The sequence below is a fragment of the Python bivittatus genome, unplaced genomic scaffold (genome assembly GCF_059951505.1).
Source record: "Python bivittatus isolate LINGU-HERP-01145 unplaced genomic scaffold, Pbiv_v1 ctg000850_np1212, whole genome shotgun sequence".
In the NCBI taxonomy this organism is placed as follows: Eukaryota; Metazoa; Chordata; class Lepidosauria; order Squamata; family Pythonidae; genus Python; species Python bivittatus.
The window spans coordinates 56,278,591-56,294,963 of NW_028277112.1; the positions used below are offsets into that span (position 1 = coordinate 56,278,591).

At 38.4% G+C, this 16,373-nt stretch overlaps 1 protein-coding gene across 4 annotated transcripts in view; it reads left to right on the plus strand.

The window, feature by feature from the left end:
• LPAR1 (lysophosphatidic acid receptor 1) overlaps positions 1-16,373 on the plus strand; it is a 63,553-nt gene that overhangs the window by 16,244 nt on the left and 30,936 nt on the right. For 3 of the 4 annotated variants that reach the window (XM_025165182.2, XM_025165181.2, XM_007425821.4), the window contains one exon: positions 14,169-14,345. In XM_025165182.2, coding sequence (XP_025020950.1) covers positions 14,286-14,345 — 60 coding nt within the window. In that variant the 5' untranslated portion in view covers positions 14,169-14,285. Of the gene's footprint in view, positions 1-7,569; positions 7,631-14,168; positions 14,346-16,373 lie in introns of all 4 variants that reach the window. The other variant, XM_088129987.1, reaches the window with a different exon arrangement.

Below are 16,373 nucleotides of genomic sequence, written 5' to 3' on the forward strand. Positions count from 1 at the left end.
ATAGAATAGAAAGAGGTAAGATGATATTTGAAGAAGTACCTGTAAAGAACTCTGAGCATTTCTGGAAATCACAGTAGTAATAGCAATCATTCACTTAACTGTTTTTTGAAAGTCGTCTGTGGTCTAAGTCTGGTTATTAAATGTCAAGTTTGTATAAAAGCCTTTTCCCCCTTATGAGTTGGCATAATGTCTTTTTGTAGCTAGTGTACTCATAACACACTCTCCCACTCATTTCCCAGCATTAGAGAATTTAATCAACATTTAAGGTAAAAATGCTCTTGTATTCATAGGAGAAACAACAGAACTGCCAACAGAAATCATGCTTAAATGTTAACATGTGCTATGCCAAAAATATTTTTAATTATGCTTCGTTGGAGTTCTTTTAAAGAGGCATAATAATACTTGCTATTTGATTTTCTAATTGGATTATGGTACGTAAATGAAAATGAAGCAATATCAATATTACATTCATCATAATTCATATTCAGGGTTTCATCTGACATCCTGAATTCCAAATTTCCAACGATACAGAATTTGGGAATACTCCTGATTAAACTACAAAAACTCACCCTTTGGTTTAGAAAACTACATATCAATTGTCTGCCTTTTACAACATCTTTTCATGTTATTTTATTAGGGCTGTTTTTAATCAGTGGGTTGAGACCATATAACTGGTATCTTCCCCATTTTAAGAAAAGTTCTTTTAAGGCTGTTGAGCTCACTTCAATGTGCACTTCTTATACAAGCATCCAGTGTTTTGATAATGGTACAGATTCATTTCTGGTCAGTAGTGTGAGGGACAAATTATTTTACCAACAACTCTTTCAAACAGTTGCACTTACCTCCTGCTAGTCCAGGGTTTCTCAACCTTGGCAACTTTAAGTGGTGTGGACTTCAACTGCCAGAATTCCCTGGCCAGCTCTATGCTTGTGACATACTGTATTGCATTTTGGATTCCATAAAGTAAAGCTTGTGAAGTAAGAATGACCCATATCTCAGTTGTTGCACAAGAAGGCTTGGGGTTCCCTTTTGACTTCATGATTCTGTATTATAGTCAGCAAAAATGTATATAATCACTCCAAAATATATGTTCTTCATCAGGATAGACAGACTTGTGTTCCTCATCACTATATATAAAAATGCTTGTGTGTACACATTGCTAAAAAATAATAATAAACAGATCACCAAAGGGAAGAAAATAAGGCACAGATTTTCATAAAGTGTATGTATTAGGAATAGTAATTGTTTAAATAGGCAAAAAATACATTTCAGCATAATGAAAAAGATTTCAACCAGATGTCATCTGCTGCTAGCTAATATGGGCAACTTTAGCTTTGCTCTCCTTTATATGATCCTGTCTTTAAGCTGGAAAAAGAAAATATTTTGCAATAAAAGACACAAGAGCAGCCCTCCCCTAATAATGTTACATGTCTGACATATGCATACAGAAATGCTACATATGTGCATACGCAGAATTTGTCCTCACATACTGGTATGGATACCGGAGATCCTTGTTTTACTGACTTCCTCTCCCGCCATGACATCATTGATTCAGGAAACATGGACTGCTGACGAACTGCTATTAAATGGATTTCATTATTTCTCAATTGGAGCAGAACCAGGGGTAAAGCACAGAAGAGCGAAAGGGGGCCTGGGGGTCCTAGTCTCCACTACTCTATGTGCTATAATAAGGCCCCTCCCCCCATTCAAGTCATATGCCATGGCAGTGTTAATCCAATTCAGTCACTGTGCCCTGTTGATAATAAATGCTTATATGCCCCCAATGAGACAGAAACCCCAGATCAGAGCCTTGCAGGCTGAACTGGAAACTTGTGCTGCTGACCTTATATTGTTGAATTCAAATGGATTTGTAGTCCTGGGAGGAGACTTTAATGCTAGATTGGGCCCCAGTGACCACACCCTCTACGCACAGCACAAATGTCCTCCTGACCTGAAGTTGACAGATTCCTCCTCACCCATTGCTCAAAAGATCAGAAATCAAACACTGCAGGTCTCTGCCTGGCTCAAACAGCCTTCAGGTTAAACCTCCACATTTTAAATGGTGCGCTCGAAAGTGACCATCCAGCTGAATTCACCTACCTATCTGGCTCCAGAATGAGCGTTGTTGACTATATAATTGTCTCTAGAGACAATTTCTCCCATATGCCAAGACCCTAGATGTTATGCCTATGTTTGACAGCAATCTTTTCCCAGTCCTGCTCCAGTTAAATGTCTTCACTCAAGAAACACATACTGAGGACTGTTACCAACCCTTTCTAAGGCCAGCAGGAAGAACTTACTGCCAAGCCAAATGGAATCAAATCAAATGATAACTGAGCTACTGGCCTCGGTCTGCCCTGACATCGGCTGAGTCTCCTGATGCACTCTTGGAGAACTATAACACCCTTAACCAACAGCTCCACCAGCATCTAACCCATAGTAACAGGGCACCTTGGGGCAAAAACAGCACCACTCCAAACCATGGTTTGACAAGGACCACGTTAATGCCAAAAAGCTCTTGCTACAACTTACCAGGCTTATATATCCAATACTACCCTGACAGCTGCACAGGACCTTGTCCAGTAGAAGAGATGCTACAAACAACTGCTGGCACACAAGAAAAAGAAGCCATGAAAAACAACTGGACGCGACTCATTCAGGCAGTCAAATCCAATGACTCAGCCTTATTCTGGCATATCACTTCAAGCTCCCAAAGCAATGGTCCATCCATGGTGGACTGTCACATCCCCCCAGGGACATGGGAGGTATACTTTCAGGAACTCTACATGGATACCTCTGTTCACAGTGGACACCCTAGCCAAACAACAGAAAATCTGTCAATGTGGGCCCCAGTGACAGAGATCAAGAACCTTGTTGCTCAACTAAGACCAGGAAAGGCTCTAGGAAAAGTCCTAATTCCTCCAAAGGCCATTAAAAACAACTTGGACCTCTGGGCCCCCACTTTGGCCTCACGCTTTACCTGCATCAAGACCTTTGACCAAGTCCCCAAGTACTGGGGGCTTGCGATCATTGTCCTTATATACTGTATAAAAAAGGGAAAAAGGATGAGCCTGCTAATTATAGACTGATTAGCCTCCAAAACACTATCAGCAAACTCTGCCCAAGACACCTACAATGGAAGTTCCAGGACTGGAATTCCAGGACTGGAACAAGAAAACATACTAGCAGAGGACCAAGCTGGCTTTAGCGAAGGCCGGTCCACCATTGATCAGTGCCTAGTACTCCAACATCTCATTGAAAAATACTCCTCCCGCAATACAGCCTCCCTCTATGCCACTTTCATAGATGTCAAAACAGCTTTTGATTCCATATCCAAAGCTAAATTGTGGGAAAAACTGGAGGCCTCCTCAGTTGATCGATGTCTACTTCATCTAATACATGAAGGGACCTCACTCAAAGTAAGATATATCCCCTAGGGCTATCTCACCAGTGCCATTAAAACTGAGAAGGACATCAAGCAAGGCTGCATATTGGCCCCACTCTTATTCAATTTCTATATCAACTCCACAGTGGGCCATCTCTACAACACGAACTTTCACTCCCCAAAACTTGCTGGAAGACACATCTCTGTCCTACTCTATGCAGACAATGCTGCAATACATTGGACAAACAACACCTGTTGGCCTTAAAAGAGCACTGAAAGCACTAACATCTCAAGGAAGACCAGCTAGAATTCAATTATCACAAAACTAAAATCATGGCATTTGCCAAAAGGCCCAAGAGCCATTCCTGGAGCGTAAATGGCCCAAGATTGACCAGGTCTCCTGCTTCAAATACCTGGGGGTAGTCCTTCATTCTGCCAGAAATAGGAAAGCCAATGGGGACTATGTTGCTGAAAATGCACAGAGGAGCTCAACTGCCATTCTTAAATTCCTTAAGACAAGAGGTAGCCATTACATACCTGCAGCACTCAAATTATTCGAAGCCAAGCCAATAGCCCCTTCTCCAATTTTGCACCATTAGAACTTGTACAATCCAAAGTTCTAAGATAGGCCCTTCACGTCCCACAATGTGTCTCTAATGCCACCCTGAGACTAGAGACAGGCCTCATGAAAGTGGAGGCTAGAGTGTGGGTGACCATACTCAACTATTGGCTCAGACTATTCGTTTTTCCTCTTGGCCTTGCCCCACTATTTATTTAATTTATTTATTAAACTTGCCCCCGCCCATCTCCCCCCAATGGGGGACTCTGGGCGGCTCACAACATATTAAAACAATAAATAGATATACAATTAAAATTTATTACAGCACATGTTTACAAAAATAAAAGGAAAAAAATGGTTCAAGGCAGCAACACCAGGCCTCTAGGGGGCTAGCCAACCCCACATCTGATGACCTCCCTCCCCACCCCAGGCCAGATGGCGGAGCCAGGTCTTCAAGTCCCTCCAAAAGGTTGGGAGTGAGGGGGCCTGTCTCACCTCCGGGGGCAAGATGTTCCAAAGGGCCCTTGGAAACTATGAGTGATAATTTTCAGTCCACATGGAAACAGGCAGTGGCAACTAAAATCTCATCCTTGGGCTTCTCTCCAGGTCTTCTACTCAGCATGGGATATGATTAGGCCAAAGCACTCATTAAACAGCATGTACCAGACACAGAGCGCCCATTGGATCTAGCCAGGTCCCCAACCTTTATTGCCAGTGAATCCAACAGGTATTTTGCCTCCCCTATGACATACTTAACAAAACTTGAAGTACCTAAACGCCGGAGGGCCTTTACTCTGGCACGATGCCATGCCCTCCCCTCAGCTGTCCTTGAAGGCCGATACAGGAAGATCCCTTACCTGGAGAGACAGTGCCCCTGTGGTTGGATACACAGAAACAACAGAGCATGTGCTTCTCCAGTGCCTGTATTACAGAAACATTCATACTAGCCTCATCTCACCATTACTGCACAAATACCCAGGTCGCACAGGACAATTTTACACCTCTGCTTTCAGATACCAATCCTGCTACAATATATAATGTTCTGTGCAGCAGCAATTATAATTCGTCAAATGATGACCTGTGCCATAGACTAGACTTCATGAGCATAGTTCGTCATACTAGAATGCTCTGTAATTTGAGTTCTGTCTGCCATATAGTTAGTACCTTTATGCTCCCTCACGCCCATCTAATGCTCCTACCTCTCCTTTTTAGATCCTTTTAGATTCTTGCATTTTATATATACCTTCTGTTTTATATCTTTTAGCTTTTCAAAACTTTTTTTTAATGAACTCCAGTGCCTCTTTTATGTTTTTTTATCTGACTGTACCTCACCCTCCTTATACTGGTCTATGACCGTAATAAAGAGTAAAGTGATTGGCAGAAAACCATAGTCAGTTCAAAGGTCTTTATAACTATGTATATAAGTGTTGACAATTAGATTTCACTGAAGCCTCTGGAAAAATATTTTTATCAATGTAAAAACATACTGGATGTGTCCTTGAATGTTAAGGCATTACAGTATTTAAGAAATAAAATATTAATAATACAATTATCAAAATGCATACCCTTTTGCACCATTTCAAAACTCCTTCATGCATAACAAATAGGTTCTCCTTGTAAAATAGGGATGACTTTCTTCCCTTAAAGTCAAATATGGCCTGTCAGTCCTCGCCATCTAATTTGCTGAGGCCTTCACTGAGAACCCTCCTCTGGTATATAGCCATCTTAAAAGTGGAAAGGTCATTATCTTTTAAAAATAATTTGTAAATGCCACTTTTCATTGTAAAAAATTCTGGGATAGGGAGAGGAACCTTAAGGGAGCAAGCAAGAAATTATGTTTTTCCAGCTTCACAATTTTTCCAGCTTCACATGCCTTGGCCCTTCACATCTCTTAACTCTAGAAAGCAAGCTCATTTTGTGAATGTCTCACTATAGAATGCCAGCTTGATGGTTGAAAGTGCCCTTCCTGTGAAGCTGGTGTCTCGAGATTCCTCTGAACTGTGTAATAAGTTGTGTATGAAAATGTGATCCCCTATTTACCATGTGTATGAGTAGGGAGTACAAATGGAGTTGTGTCTGTGAGTTCATGTGTGTATTACAGAGGGAGGGAGAGGGAGATGGCTTTTATTAATCTGGACTGAATTATAGCAGTAAAATTTTCTACCTTCACATAATGGATAATGGAACCTTTCTGAGGATGGAGGACCATTCCTGCTTTGATGTTTCTCATTTTAAAGCTCTGGACCTTAAAGAAATAAAACCATTTTTAATAAAATGGAAATAAGGAATAGAAATATTCATTATTGTGGCATTGTTCCAGAATGAGGGGACAGTTCCACTTGCTATTATTTTTTAATATTCATGTGTCCTTTACCTTATAATAATAAAAGAATTCAGCTTCTAAATATATTTTTAAAACTTTCTTTAAAAAAATACAAAATGTCATAGATGTGTGGCTTCTTTCTGCAAAGTAGAGGAACTAGAACATGCTGTGATGTTCACATGACCTGTTCTGCCTTAGACTGTCAGGTACAAAAGAAGTACTAGTGTGGAAGAAATTACATTTTTCCAGCTTCACAATTCTTTGCAGTCCTAGGAAAAAATTCTATTCATGTCACTTTTGTATTTGTATTTCAAATGAAAAAATGTTACTATCCAAACACTTAATAAGTTTATTTAGAAAGACCTTTAATAGTCAGGATAGAAGCTTTACAAAGCTTTTCTTGACCAGAAGTTGGTTCTATTGTGATATTTTGCACGAGGGGGAATTAAAACAAATGAATTATCAGTCTTTCCGTTATGTCAATGCTTACATTAGTCTGTTTTGTTCTGATAAAGTTGTCTCTTCCAATTGTAAAAGCGATTTACAACATCATCAAAACAAAATATAAGAAATATATTGATACATTAGTCCTGGAACATTCAGTACTAATTGCATATTAATTACTTCCCTGTGTCCACATTATCAGAACTACAGTATCCACTTCACAGATTGGGCCTGGTAGATTACCAGTCGAACCTGGTAACTCTAAAAAGGGTAATTCTTTTACTGCTGACATTGTACATTGTCAACTTTCTATATGTTAAGTCAATATGATTCATGCTTGACATACTTTAAACATTGTAATTTTTAGATCTCAAAGTTCAAACTATAATTCCTTAGAGATTTAGGCTTATAATTCCTTTGATTCCTTTGTACACTTAGACCCAGTACAGGTAATATTATCTGAATATATATAGGGTGACTTTTATTCAGGCAAAGTAAATAAAAAATCCTAATGTGTGTAGTCCAAACCCTGGAACTAACCTAAAATAGCTGTGCTGCTCCTCAGTTACAATTCAGTTTATTTATCTATGTCACTAGAAGTCTTTAGTGCACATGTGGGCTGCACTTCAATTTTGGGAACAGCAAGAACTAGGTCAGTTTCCAGTAAGACAGGAATCATCTATCACTTAATTGTAGGTGAAACAGCTGACCTGGCATCTATTACTGAGTCTTGAGTGAGTGAGCTGGGTGGTATAGAATTGGCTCAGCTGTGCCCACCTGGTTTCTCAGTGCAATAACAAGCTAGTTTGCATTATTTGCAGTTGTAACTAGTTGCTAAAAATATTTCCTTTTTCTCAGATGAGCTGCAGTGACCTTTTGGCCTTCTCAATCAAATTTGTTCTCTCTGTGTTAAAAGGAGGTGAGTCATCAGTACAAAGCAATTGGGGATCACCAATTTCCTTTTGAAATTTAGTCCTACCAATGTTTCAGTAATTAAACCAAATGCAGTTTCCATATCTTAACTAATTCTCTTTTCGGAGAATTGGGGAGAGGACCCATTAAGGTGGTCCACCTGGAGTCTTATGGAATCTGATGAGTTTTTGAATGCTGTGAGGGAATTTTTCCTGGACCACTGATGTGAATTAGGGGCAGTGCAGGAACAGTCTCAGAAAGTATTATTGAGCCATTGCATTTGAATACCTATGATGTGGGGTGCCAGAAATCCATATTTTGTCTGAATGCTATTTCACATTTATAATGAAACAATTGGATGCAGTTGTTAGGAAGTTTGGAAGTGCACGTCAACAATATGCAGATGATACTCAGCTCTACTTCCCTATCCTATCTAAATCAGAAGACGCTGTGCATGGCCTGAACCAATGCTTGGATATACTGACGGGTTGGATGAGGGCCAATAAATAGAGACTGAATACCAATAAGACAAAGGCTTTGTAGGTGGATGGTTCCTGGATCTGAGAACTGGGTCTGAGAATTTTAAATGACGCTGCGGTCTCCAAGAAGTAGATAGTCTGGGGGTGCTTCTTAGTGTCAGTGTTGTTAGGATGGCTAGAAGTGTTTAGTGTCCACTTCAGTTTGTGCCTAAAAAGGCCATAATCAATTTACAAACTGCCTAGCTAAATTAGTTCATCTCTTATTTAGATTACTGCAATGCATTTTATATGAAGTATCGTTGAACTTGGTCCAGAAGCTGCAGACAGGTTACAGAGTGGGGTGCCTAGCTATGCATATGTTAAATCTGTGGAAACAACTCCAATTAGCTACAGAGACAGATTCAAGGTTGTGGTTATGATGCAGAAGGGCAACTTGGAACCAGGCTACCTACCTGATTGCTTTTTTGTTACAGACCTAGTTAGTTACTGAGCTAATAAGGGTTCTGACAAGTGTACCAAGAATCACTGAATGCCACCTAGTAGCTGCTTATGGGTGGGTCTTCTTTGTGATAGTATCCATGCTTTGGAATACTCTGCCCCCTGAAATTCAGGAGATGCCTAATATACTATCTTTTAGGTACCTGATGAAAATTAATCCTTACCCCCTGGCCTTCCCTGTATGAATAGTGGAATATTTTCCCCACTTTCCTTCTTAACAAATACATTTCACTGAATATGGTTGATATTGTTTAATACTGCTTTATGTATTATTGTATTATGTATTTTATTGCTGTTTTTACTGTAAACTGTTTTGAGATGTTTTGGCATAGGAAGCAATATATAAATGTAGATGATGATGGAGGAGGAGGAGGAGGAGGAGGAGGAGGAGGAGGACAGTTGGTGGTACATTATCCCATACTTGATCCAAGCAGGATTTTTCATTTTCTTCTGGCTTAAAGAAAAGTTGGGGTTGGTCCTTCCTTCCTTCCTTCCTTCCTTCCTTCCTTCCTTCCTTCCTTCCTTCCTTCCTTCCTTCCTTCCTTCCTTTCTCCTTTTAAAATTTACATTATAATTTTACTGTGTTTCTTACTTCAAGATTGTGGGAAACTGCACTACTGACATTTGGAAATTGCACTGACAAATTTCAACAAGATTGTTGGAGGAGGCCTCAAGAGTCACAAAAATCTTCAGGCTATAGGAAACAGGATTTGGGGTGAACTTAAGACTACATGCTGCCTTTCCTTGCTTTAGAGGAAGGTCAGCTTGGTACCCAAACTCAGAAGGGATTACCAAATTGGGTAGACAATATAAACTTTGTAATTGTCTTACAAATTATGGTATGGTATCTATAAGGTTAATTCCAGAAAGATGCAAATTAATTAAACAAAATATATTCTTATTTAAAGTTCTTACTTGCCCTGTCAGGGATCCATAGAGTCATTCTGTCCATAGTACCCAGCTTTCATTTGGAGTCACTCTCCTCATCTCTAAGTTCTTTGGCACATACAGAAAAGAGGGATTGTTCTCTACATCTGGCAGAAATAAGAATGCCTCTTCTGGCTTTGACTCACAACATTTCCTGCACTGAAAATATTCACTTTGCAGTGTACTTTGAAGGCAATCAGAAATACCGAGAAGGCTTTTGCTACCCCATTTGCAAATATATCTGCAGTGTGACAGGCAGGCCTCTTTCTGTTGGAGTATTTTGTGCATGCCACAGGACTTGAGGGAGTTATTCCAGACATAAAGGTCTGTCCTTCTTTGACTTTTATGCAACATGAGAACACGGGGAAGGGATTTCTCTCATCCTGCTGGGACTGGCAGGATAATAGTAATCAGTGTTTTGTTGATAATCTGCCAAGTGTATTTTTCATTGCACAGGAGCTCTTCGTTAAATTGTATAACTAATAACCATCTGGAACTTTAAAAAGAAATAGAGATGCAGACCCCTTCCACACATGACCCACACCAAAGCCAACTGAATACAAATATAGGCGTTTGTAGTGAAGCTGGAAGAATCAGATTTCTCCATTCCTTCTCCTTATAAGTTTCCTCACCAACTCCCAATTCTACATCAATGGTTAGAGGACTTTGCTGAATTGTGTAAGTTAAGATACAAGGAATATTGAGGGATGGCTAACAGTTTGGATCATGAAAGGTACCTCCAATTAGTAGGGAATCTCATTTTCTCCCAAGCTCTAGTCAGCCTTATTTGGGAGAAATTCCTCCCATTTTGGAGGAACGGAGAAGTTGCCACAGGTAAGAGAGAACAGAGAAATTCACTTGTTTTAGTCCATTACATCCAGCCCCACTATATGCACCTAAATCTGGCTCCAATTATAGATTTTTCATTATTTTTATTTATAACATCATAGACCTTTATCTCATTGGCTGAAAGTTATTCCATGTAAATAATTAAATATTACGAACAATTGGTAATTTATATTGTCTTTTAATGGTTCTTATAATCTGAATTCTAACTTTGGGATGGTTGGGGTTTTTTTTTTCCTTCCTTCCTTGTCTTTGCACAAAGAATTATAAAACCTCCAAGAGAAATGATAACTTCCAAGTTATATAAAAAAACTTCAGTGGAATATATCTGGGCAAAGTTCAGCCAATATAGCTGAATTTCAGAGCAAGAGTGTGTATTTTACAAGGATCGTGTCACTGTAGAGGCAAGCTTTTGCTGTTTCATAAATTTTGTGGAGCTACATCAGCCAGGCTTATTTTGAATATAGCCCACCAGGCAGAAATTGTGGCTGGCCAAGGACTGGCAGACATTCTTATTTTGTAATTCAGTCGACCACAAATATAAGAACCTTTTTGAGTTCCTGGTGTTTGCCCACTTAGCTGTTTAACTGTTTTTGATCTGGTAATTCACAAGTTGTATGTATTTTGGCCTATTTGATTGCATATGTGAAGTGGTGTGACATAGAGGAGCATGTTCTGAAACACATTAAGATATAAACTACGAAATGAGCAGAATTATACATAGTGGGTGGCTGAGAGTTTTGCTGGGATCAGAAATGGGCAATGTTAAGGTGAAAAGAAAGGAAGGAAAGAGGGTGTGAGAAATAAATAGGAATATATAGTCATCTTCTTCGGAACACAATATTATGGCCTGTGAGTACACGGCTTGCAAAAACATATAGTGTTTGAAATGTAGGCATAACATAAATATTGTTAACCTGTTTTTCTTATCAACACAAATAATATCAAGTTTTAAGTAGGAGGTTGAACATAACGTATCAATGTGTTTAAAGCAAAATAATATGGGTGGTCCTCGTTTAGCGACCATATTTGGTACCAGCAACTCAGTTGTTAAGTGAAGCGGTCACTAAGTGAAAAATCACATGACCACAACTATGCTTACAATTTTACACAGGACAGTGTGTACTAACTGACTGACTGAGAGAGAGGTTGTAAATGCAGACATTGGTCGCATAGTTACTTTTTCATCACCAATGTAACTGCAAAAGTCACTGCCCAAGGCAGTCACTAAGCGAGGACTACTTAAGTTTCCCTCATACCACTGCAGTGCTTAAAATTGTATTTTGTTTTATTAATCTGACTCTGCTGTCACTTGATATGATTGATTACATTACATTTTCATTAATAGTTGCCCAAGTCATTTTAATAATATATATAAATAGTCATATTAATTGGATTCTAACTTTTCATTTCTTAAATTGTAATCACTCCTTATGTATCATTTTTCTTTATACACTACATCACTACATTTTCTCTAGATATTATAATAATATCTATAATAATATAATAATATTCTCTAGATATAATATCAATTACAGTTTTTTCATGGAATTTAGCATTATAATGGTTCTATATTTTAGGTCAGTAATTTTACTATTCTATTATTCTAAATAATCATTTAATTGCTTTATTCCAATTGCATTACTATTTTAATTTTTACACCCTAAATTCTTAAACTTATAATTTTAGTTGTACTGCCATATAATGTTATAACTTGTTTTATTCTAGTCAGTTTCTATGGTGTATAGGCTGCATTGATATTCGGTGTGTTAAATATTATTCTGTTTTTCAAAGATCTGTTTTGCTGGTCAATGACCAAAATAAAATGAGTGAGTGAGTGACATGATTGATTGATTGATGATTAGGGTTTATATGCCCTCCAATCCCAAAAGGACATGAGACATAATGTTTTTTGCAGAGAAGAAATATCAGAATAAAGGACATTTCTTGATAGTTAAATATGAACTATAAACTGCATCATAAACAAAAGAAAGTTCTCAAGGACATTTGTTTTTATGAGACCTAAAGATGTGGACAAGATGCTTCAGTCCCATTCCAGAACCTGAACTGGATCCCTTCCCTGAACTTGAGGGCTTTCTTTCTATGTAGGGAGGAGGAGAATATGACATGATCGTTTTTTGAAATCTTCTAGCATGTACCCTCAATCTTAATGTTTGCATGCAAAATATTATAAGATCTGCACATTATTATTTTGCATATAAGCATTAAGGTTAAGGATACATGCCAGAAGGTTTTAAAAAATATCCCCACACCATATTTCACTTTCCCATATTTCCCCTTCTCCCTATAGAGAAAGAAATTACTCATATTCAGGGATGGGTTCCAGTTCAGGTTCTAAAATAAGTGGGAAGGATGTTGATGCCAAAGCCTGAACTTTAGCTTGCTTTTCTGGCTGGAGGCCATGTTGAAACAGTAAGGGGGACTTTATGCAAACATGGGTGTGGCCAGAGCAAAAATAAAGTTAAAGAAATATCCTTTCTCAAAAGTGTCACACCAACAGCAAACCAAAGAAAAATGGTAGCACTGAATGTCTGTGGCACAAAGAACAGGGATCTCCACAAGGGTATCACAAGACTCTTTTGGGGTAGGGAGTAGAAATTGTACAAACGTGTCCTACATTTTTTATACCATATTAAAAAAAAGCTCATTTTTTTCAATATAAGGCTGTTAATTGTAGCCCTAAACAATAATTTTGTGAGGCTCAGGCACTCATTAGTACCATTTGTACCATTCAGCAGAATTGGTCAGGTGAAAAATGAAACCCCTCTGGCAATCTCTTCCAAATAGCTGGAGTTTAATAGAATGGTATTCGCTTAGTTTTCTTTTTCTCATGTCACTGATTTGGTGGGCTCTCTTAAAACAAGCACAAGCTCAACCTCCAAACTCCCCACTATCCTAAAACCCAGGGCCTGGATGCAAGAGGATCTACCATATATTATAGAAGTGTGTGGGACGTCAAAAGTGTGTGGGACGTCTAGATAAATAATCCTTTAAATCATGAAATAAGTGGTATCTGATGGGAATAAGAATCATATTCCCTCCTTCCCTTCATCTGAGCTTGAAGATAAATGTTTAGATGCTTCTGCTTCTAATCAGTGGCAAACTATAGGTTCCTCTTACATACAAATGCAGCAAACTATGCTTCATTCAACTAGCAGTTTGTTTCACTGAAAGACAACAGGAAAATATTTATTGCTAATGAGGAACAGAAGCTTCTAATCTCTTACCCCATTGATGAAGGAAGGAAGGAGTGTGCAAGATCAGTGCTCTAGTGTTTCTTCCCATTCTTCCAACCTGTGGTTTGGGTTAGGAACATTTAGCAACCCTACATTTTCCAGTAGGCAAAAGGACAAATATAGGTTTAACCTGCACCAAAATTTCTAAATATTTTTAGGATTCTGGAAGCATTGCTGACATTAAGGCTAACCTACAGCCTGGAAACTCTTGCTTGAATGCTCTTCCTGTTTCTGCAGAATACAGAAATAGACATTCAAATCCATGGGTTAATTTTTTAAAGTATTTTTTTAAATGCAACTTCAATATGCAGCTTGTGACGTATTTTTATACATGAAAGAATATGTTGTAAGTTAATGAAAAAACTGTTGGAAGTTGTATTTGTTTTTTCATGTTAACATTTTGTATTGTGTATTGAAAAATATATATGTTCTAATACATTTTGATTTTTGGTAAATAATTTTTCATGTAAAAAGGCTGTGTTATTGAGAATTGTGTTTAATCTCTCCTAAGGTTTTAAAGCCTATTTCTGTCTTTTAGGGCGAAATATCAGCATGACTGAGAACTGATCAAGAATCTCAAGAATTTATTCATAACATCTGAGGCATAGAAGGCAGAGGGTTCTTAAAAATATATAATTAACCCTGCTGGGTAAATATGGCGGATCCTTCAGCTGAAGTACCCTTTTTTATGATGACACAGCCACAAATAATTGAAGTAAGTTGAAAAAGTTCTAAACTCAACTGTGCTCTTTAATATACATCTTTTATACCTACATAACTGTCAAACTTTAGATAACTCAGATTTTATGCTTATAAGGTCATGTGCTTTGCTTATGGCCAGAATGGACAGTAAATTAGTGAAGGAGTAACCGTAATTATGATAGTGCTGATCTTTTATTTTTTTTCCAATTATTAAGCAGACATTTTGCTACTAGGAAATAATAAAGAGAAGCCTGAAGATATAGTTGTGAGAGCTTTGGATAAGATTAAAACCCTTTAAAAGCAAATCAAAACACAACTAAGGAAACTTCCAAAAACAAGACTTTGTAGAATTTCAAACATCCTTTATTTTCTTCTCACTACAATACATAGAGTGAGTAGTGTTCAAGATGTAAGTTTTATCCAGTAGGACGCTGGAATTGTTTTCATAGCTTTGCCTAGCCTGCCCTCAGTGGTGTACCACAAAAGGGACCATTGTTTGCATTGTCCCAGCATTCTATTTACCTAGCAGTTTTATATGTAGCTATGTCCAAGAGAGATCTAGCAAAGTAAGGAAAATCTCAGGGCCAATCCACACAACCTCCTTGCCCTGGAGTGAGAAGAGACCATTGACTGTTTCTCAAAGACACATCTGCAGGCCTCTGCCTGTATCTCAGTGTCCTCCCACAGCTGAGACAGCTCATAGATGACTTAAGGTGTTATGTTCTGAAGGTGTTTTTCTAATATCCCACCTCAGAAATGTGCATGTAGGCAGTGAAAAATGTATTGATGTGCATTGGGGAAGCAACCAGAAATTTGCTGGCAATGTTGTGACTCCAGTTAGTTCTGCTTGTTTCTTGGGAGACCATCCCCTTCATTCTTTCCCTGACATCTTTCCCTGCCCCATCAGTCCTCTCTTGGTTGCAAGGGACACTGAAACTCCAACTGTCAGTCAGCTAGTCAACCTAGAGGGTGTGATAACTTGAACCTGATCAGTCTCTGCCTAATTTAATGCATGCAGTTGCAGGAACTCAGCTCTTGGACTCCTAATACTAGGTGATTAGGAATTCTTTTCCCAATGGCCACTGCTCCCAAGAAGGCCATGCCACCTTGTTTCCTCTTTTCATATTCTTAGGGCAGTTTATAGTTTACATACCCATCCTCATGGTTAAACTCCTTTCTCAAACTTCAACTTTTCAGCAGTAATTATCCATTGGCATTTTAGCTGCACAAATCTGGACAACAATTGGATGACAGCCATAATTAAAAAAAAAAAAAATCTCTTTTTCATCATCTGGTGGTCCAAAGTTTAAACAGTCAACTGGTCAACACATTGTTTAAGGAATAATAGTATCAATTAAGAAAACAATGGGGGGGGGGAATGCTCTGAATGGAATAACCAGGGCATTGTCCATACTGGTTGGAGAAGGCTTTTCCTACAGGAGGTTAGGGTTGATGATGTTCTGGGTAACAATCATGTTCTGGGTACACAGGAGGCACCATGCGGGCAGCAAAACTGACATGATTTCCTGTTGGTTCTGGGATGTGAGTGGAGCACAGCAAAACAGCTGTGTGGATGTGGCCTCAGATTATTTTGTCTGTGTTTGCCAATAAAACATAGAGCCGATAAAAATGTACGTGTGGTATATGTATGATATATTCTGAAACAATCATTTGTAAGTAGCTCTGTCACTACATGAATTACGCTAACTCTACAAAGTGAAGACTGTGTCAAAAACAAATATAGAAAAGCCAATTCAATCTAATTAATAAAGTAGTGGAAAATGTGTATTAGAACCACATGAAGTATTTCTTCGTTACTAAATTTTCTAATGCAGATGCATTATCCACATAATACAGTTGAATCATAGAATGTAAGAGTTGGAATGTGCCTTAGATATTATCTAGTCCAGCTTCTTGCCCAGAGCAGGAATCCATTACTAAAGCATCCCTGACTGGTGGCCTTTATTGACACACCTGTACAAAGAAGAGTCTGTTCTATTGTAGAGCAGTTTTTATTGTTAGAAAATTATTTATCATGTCC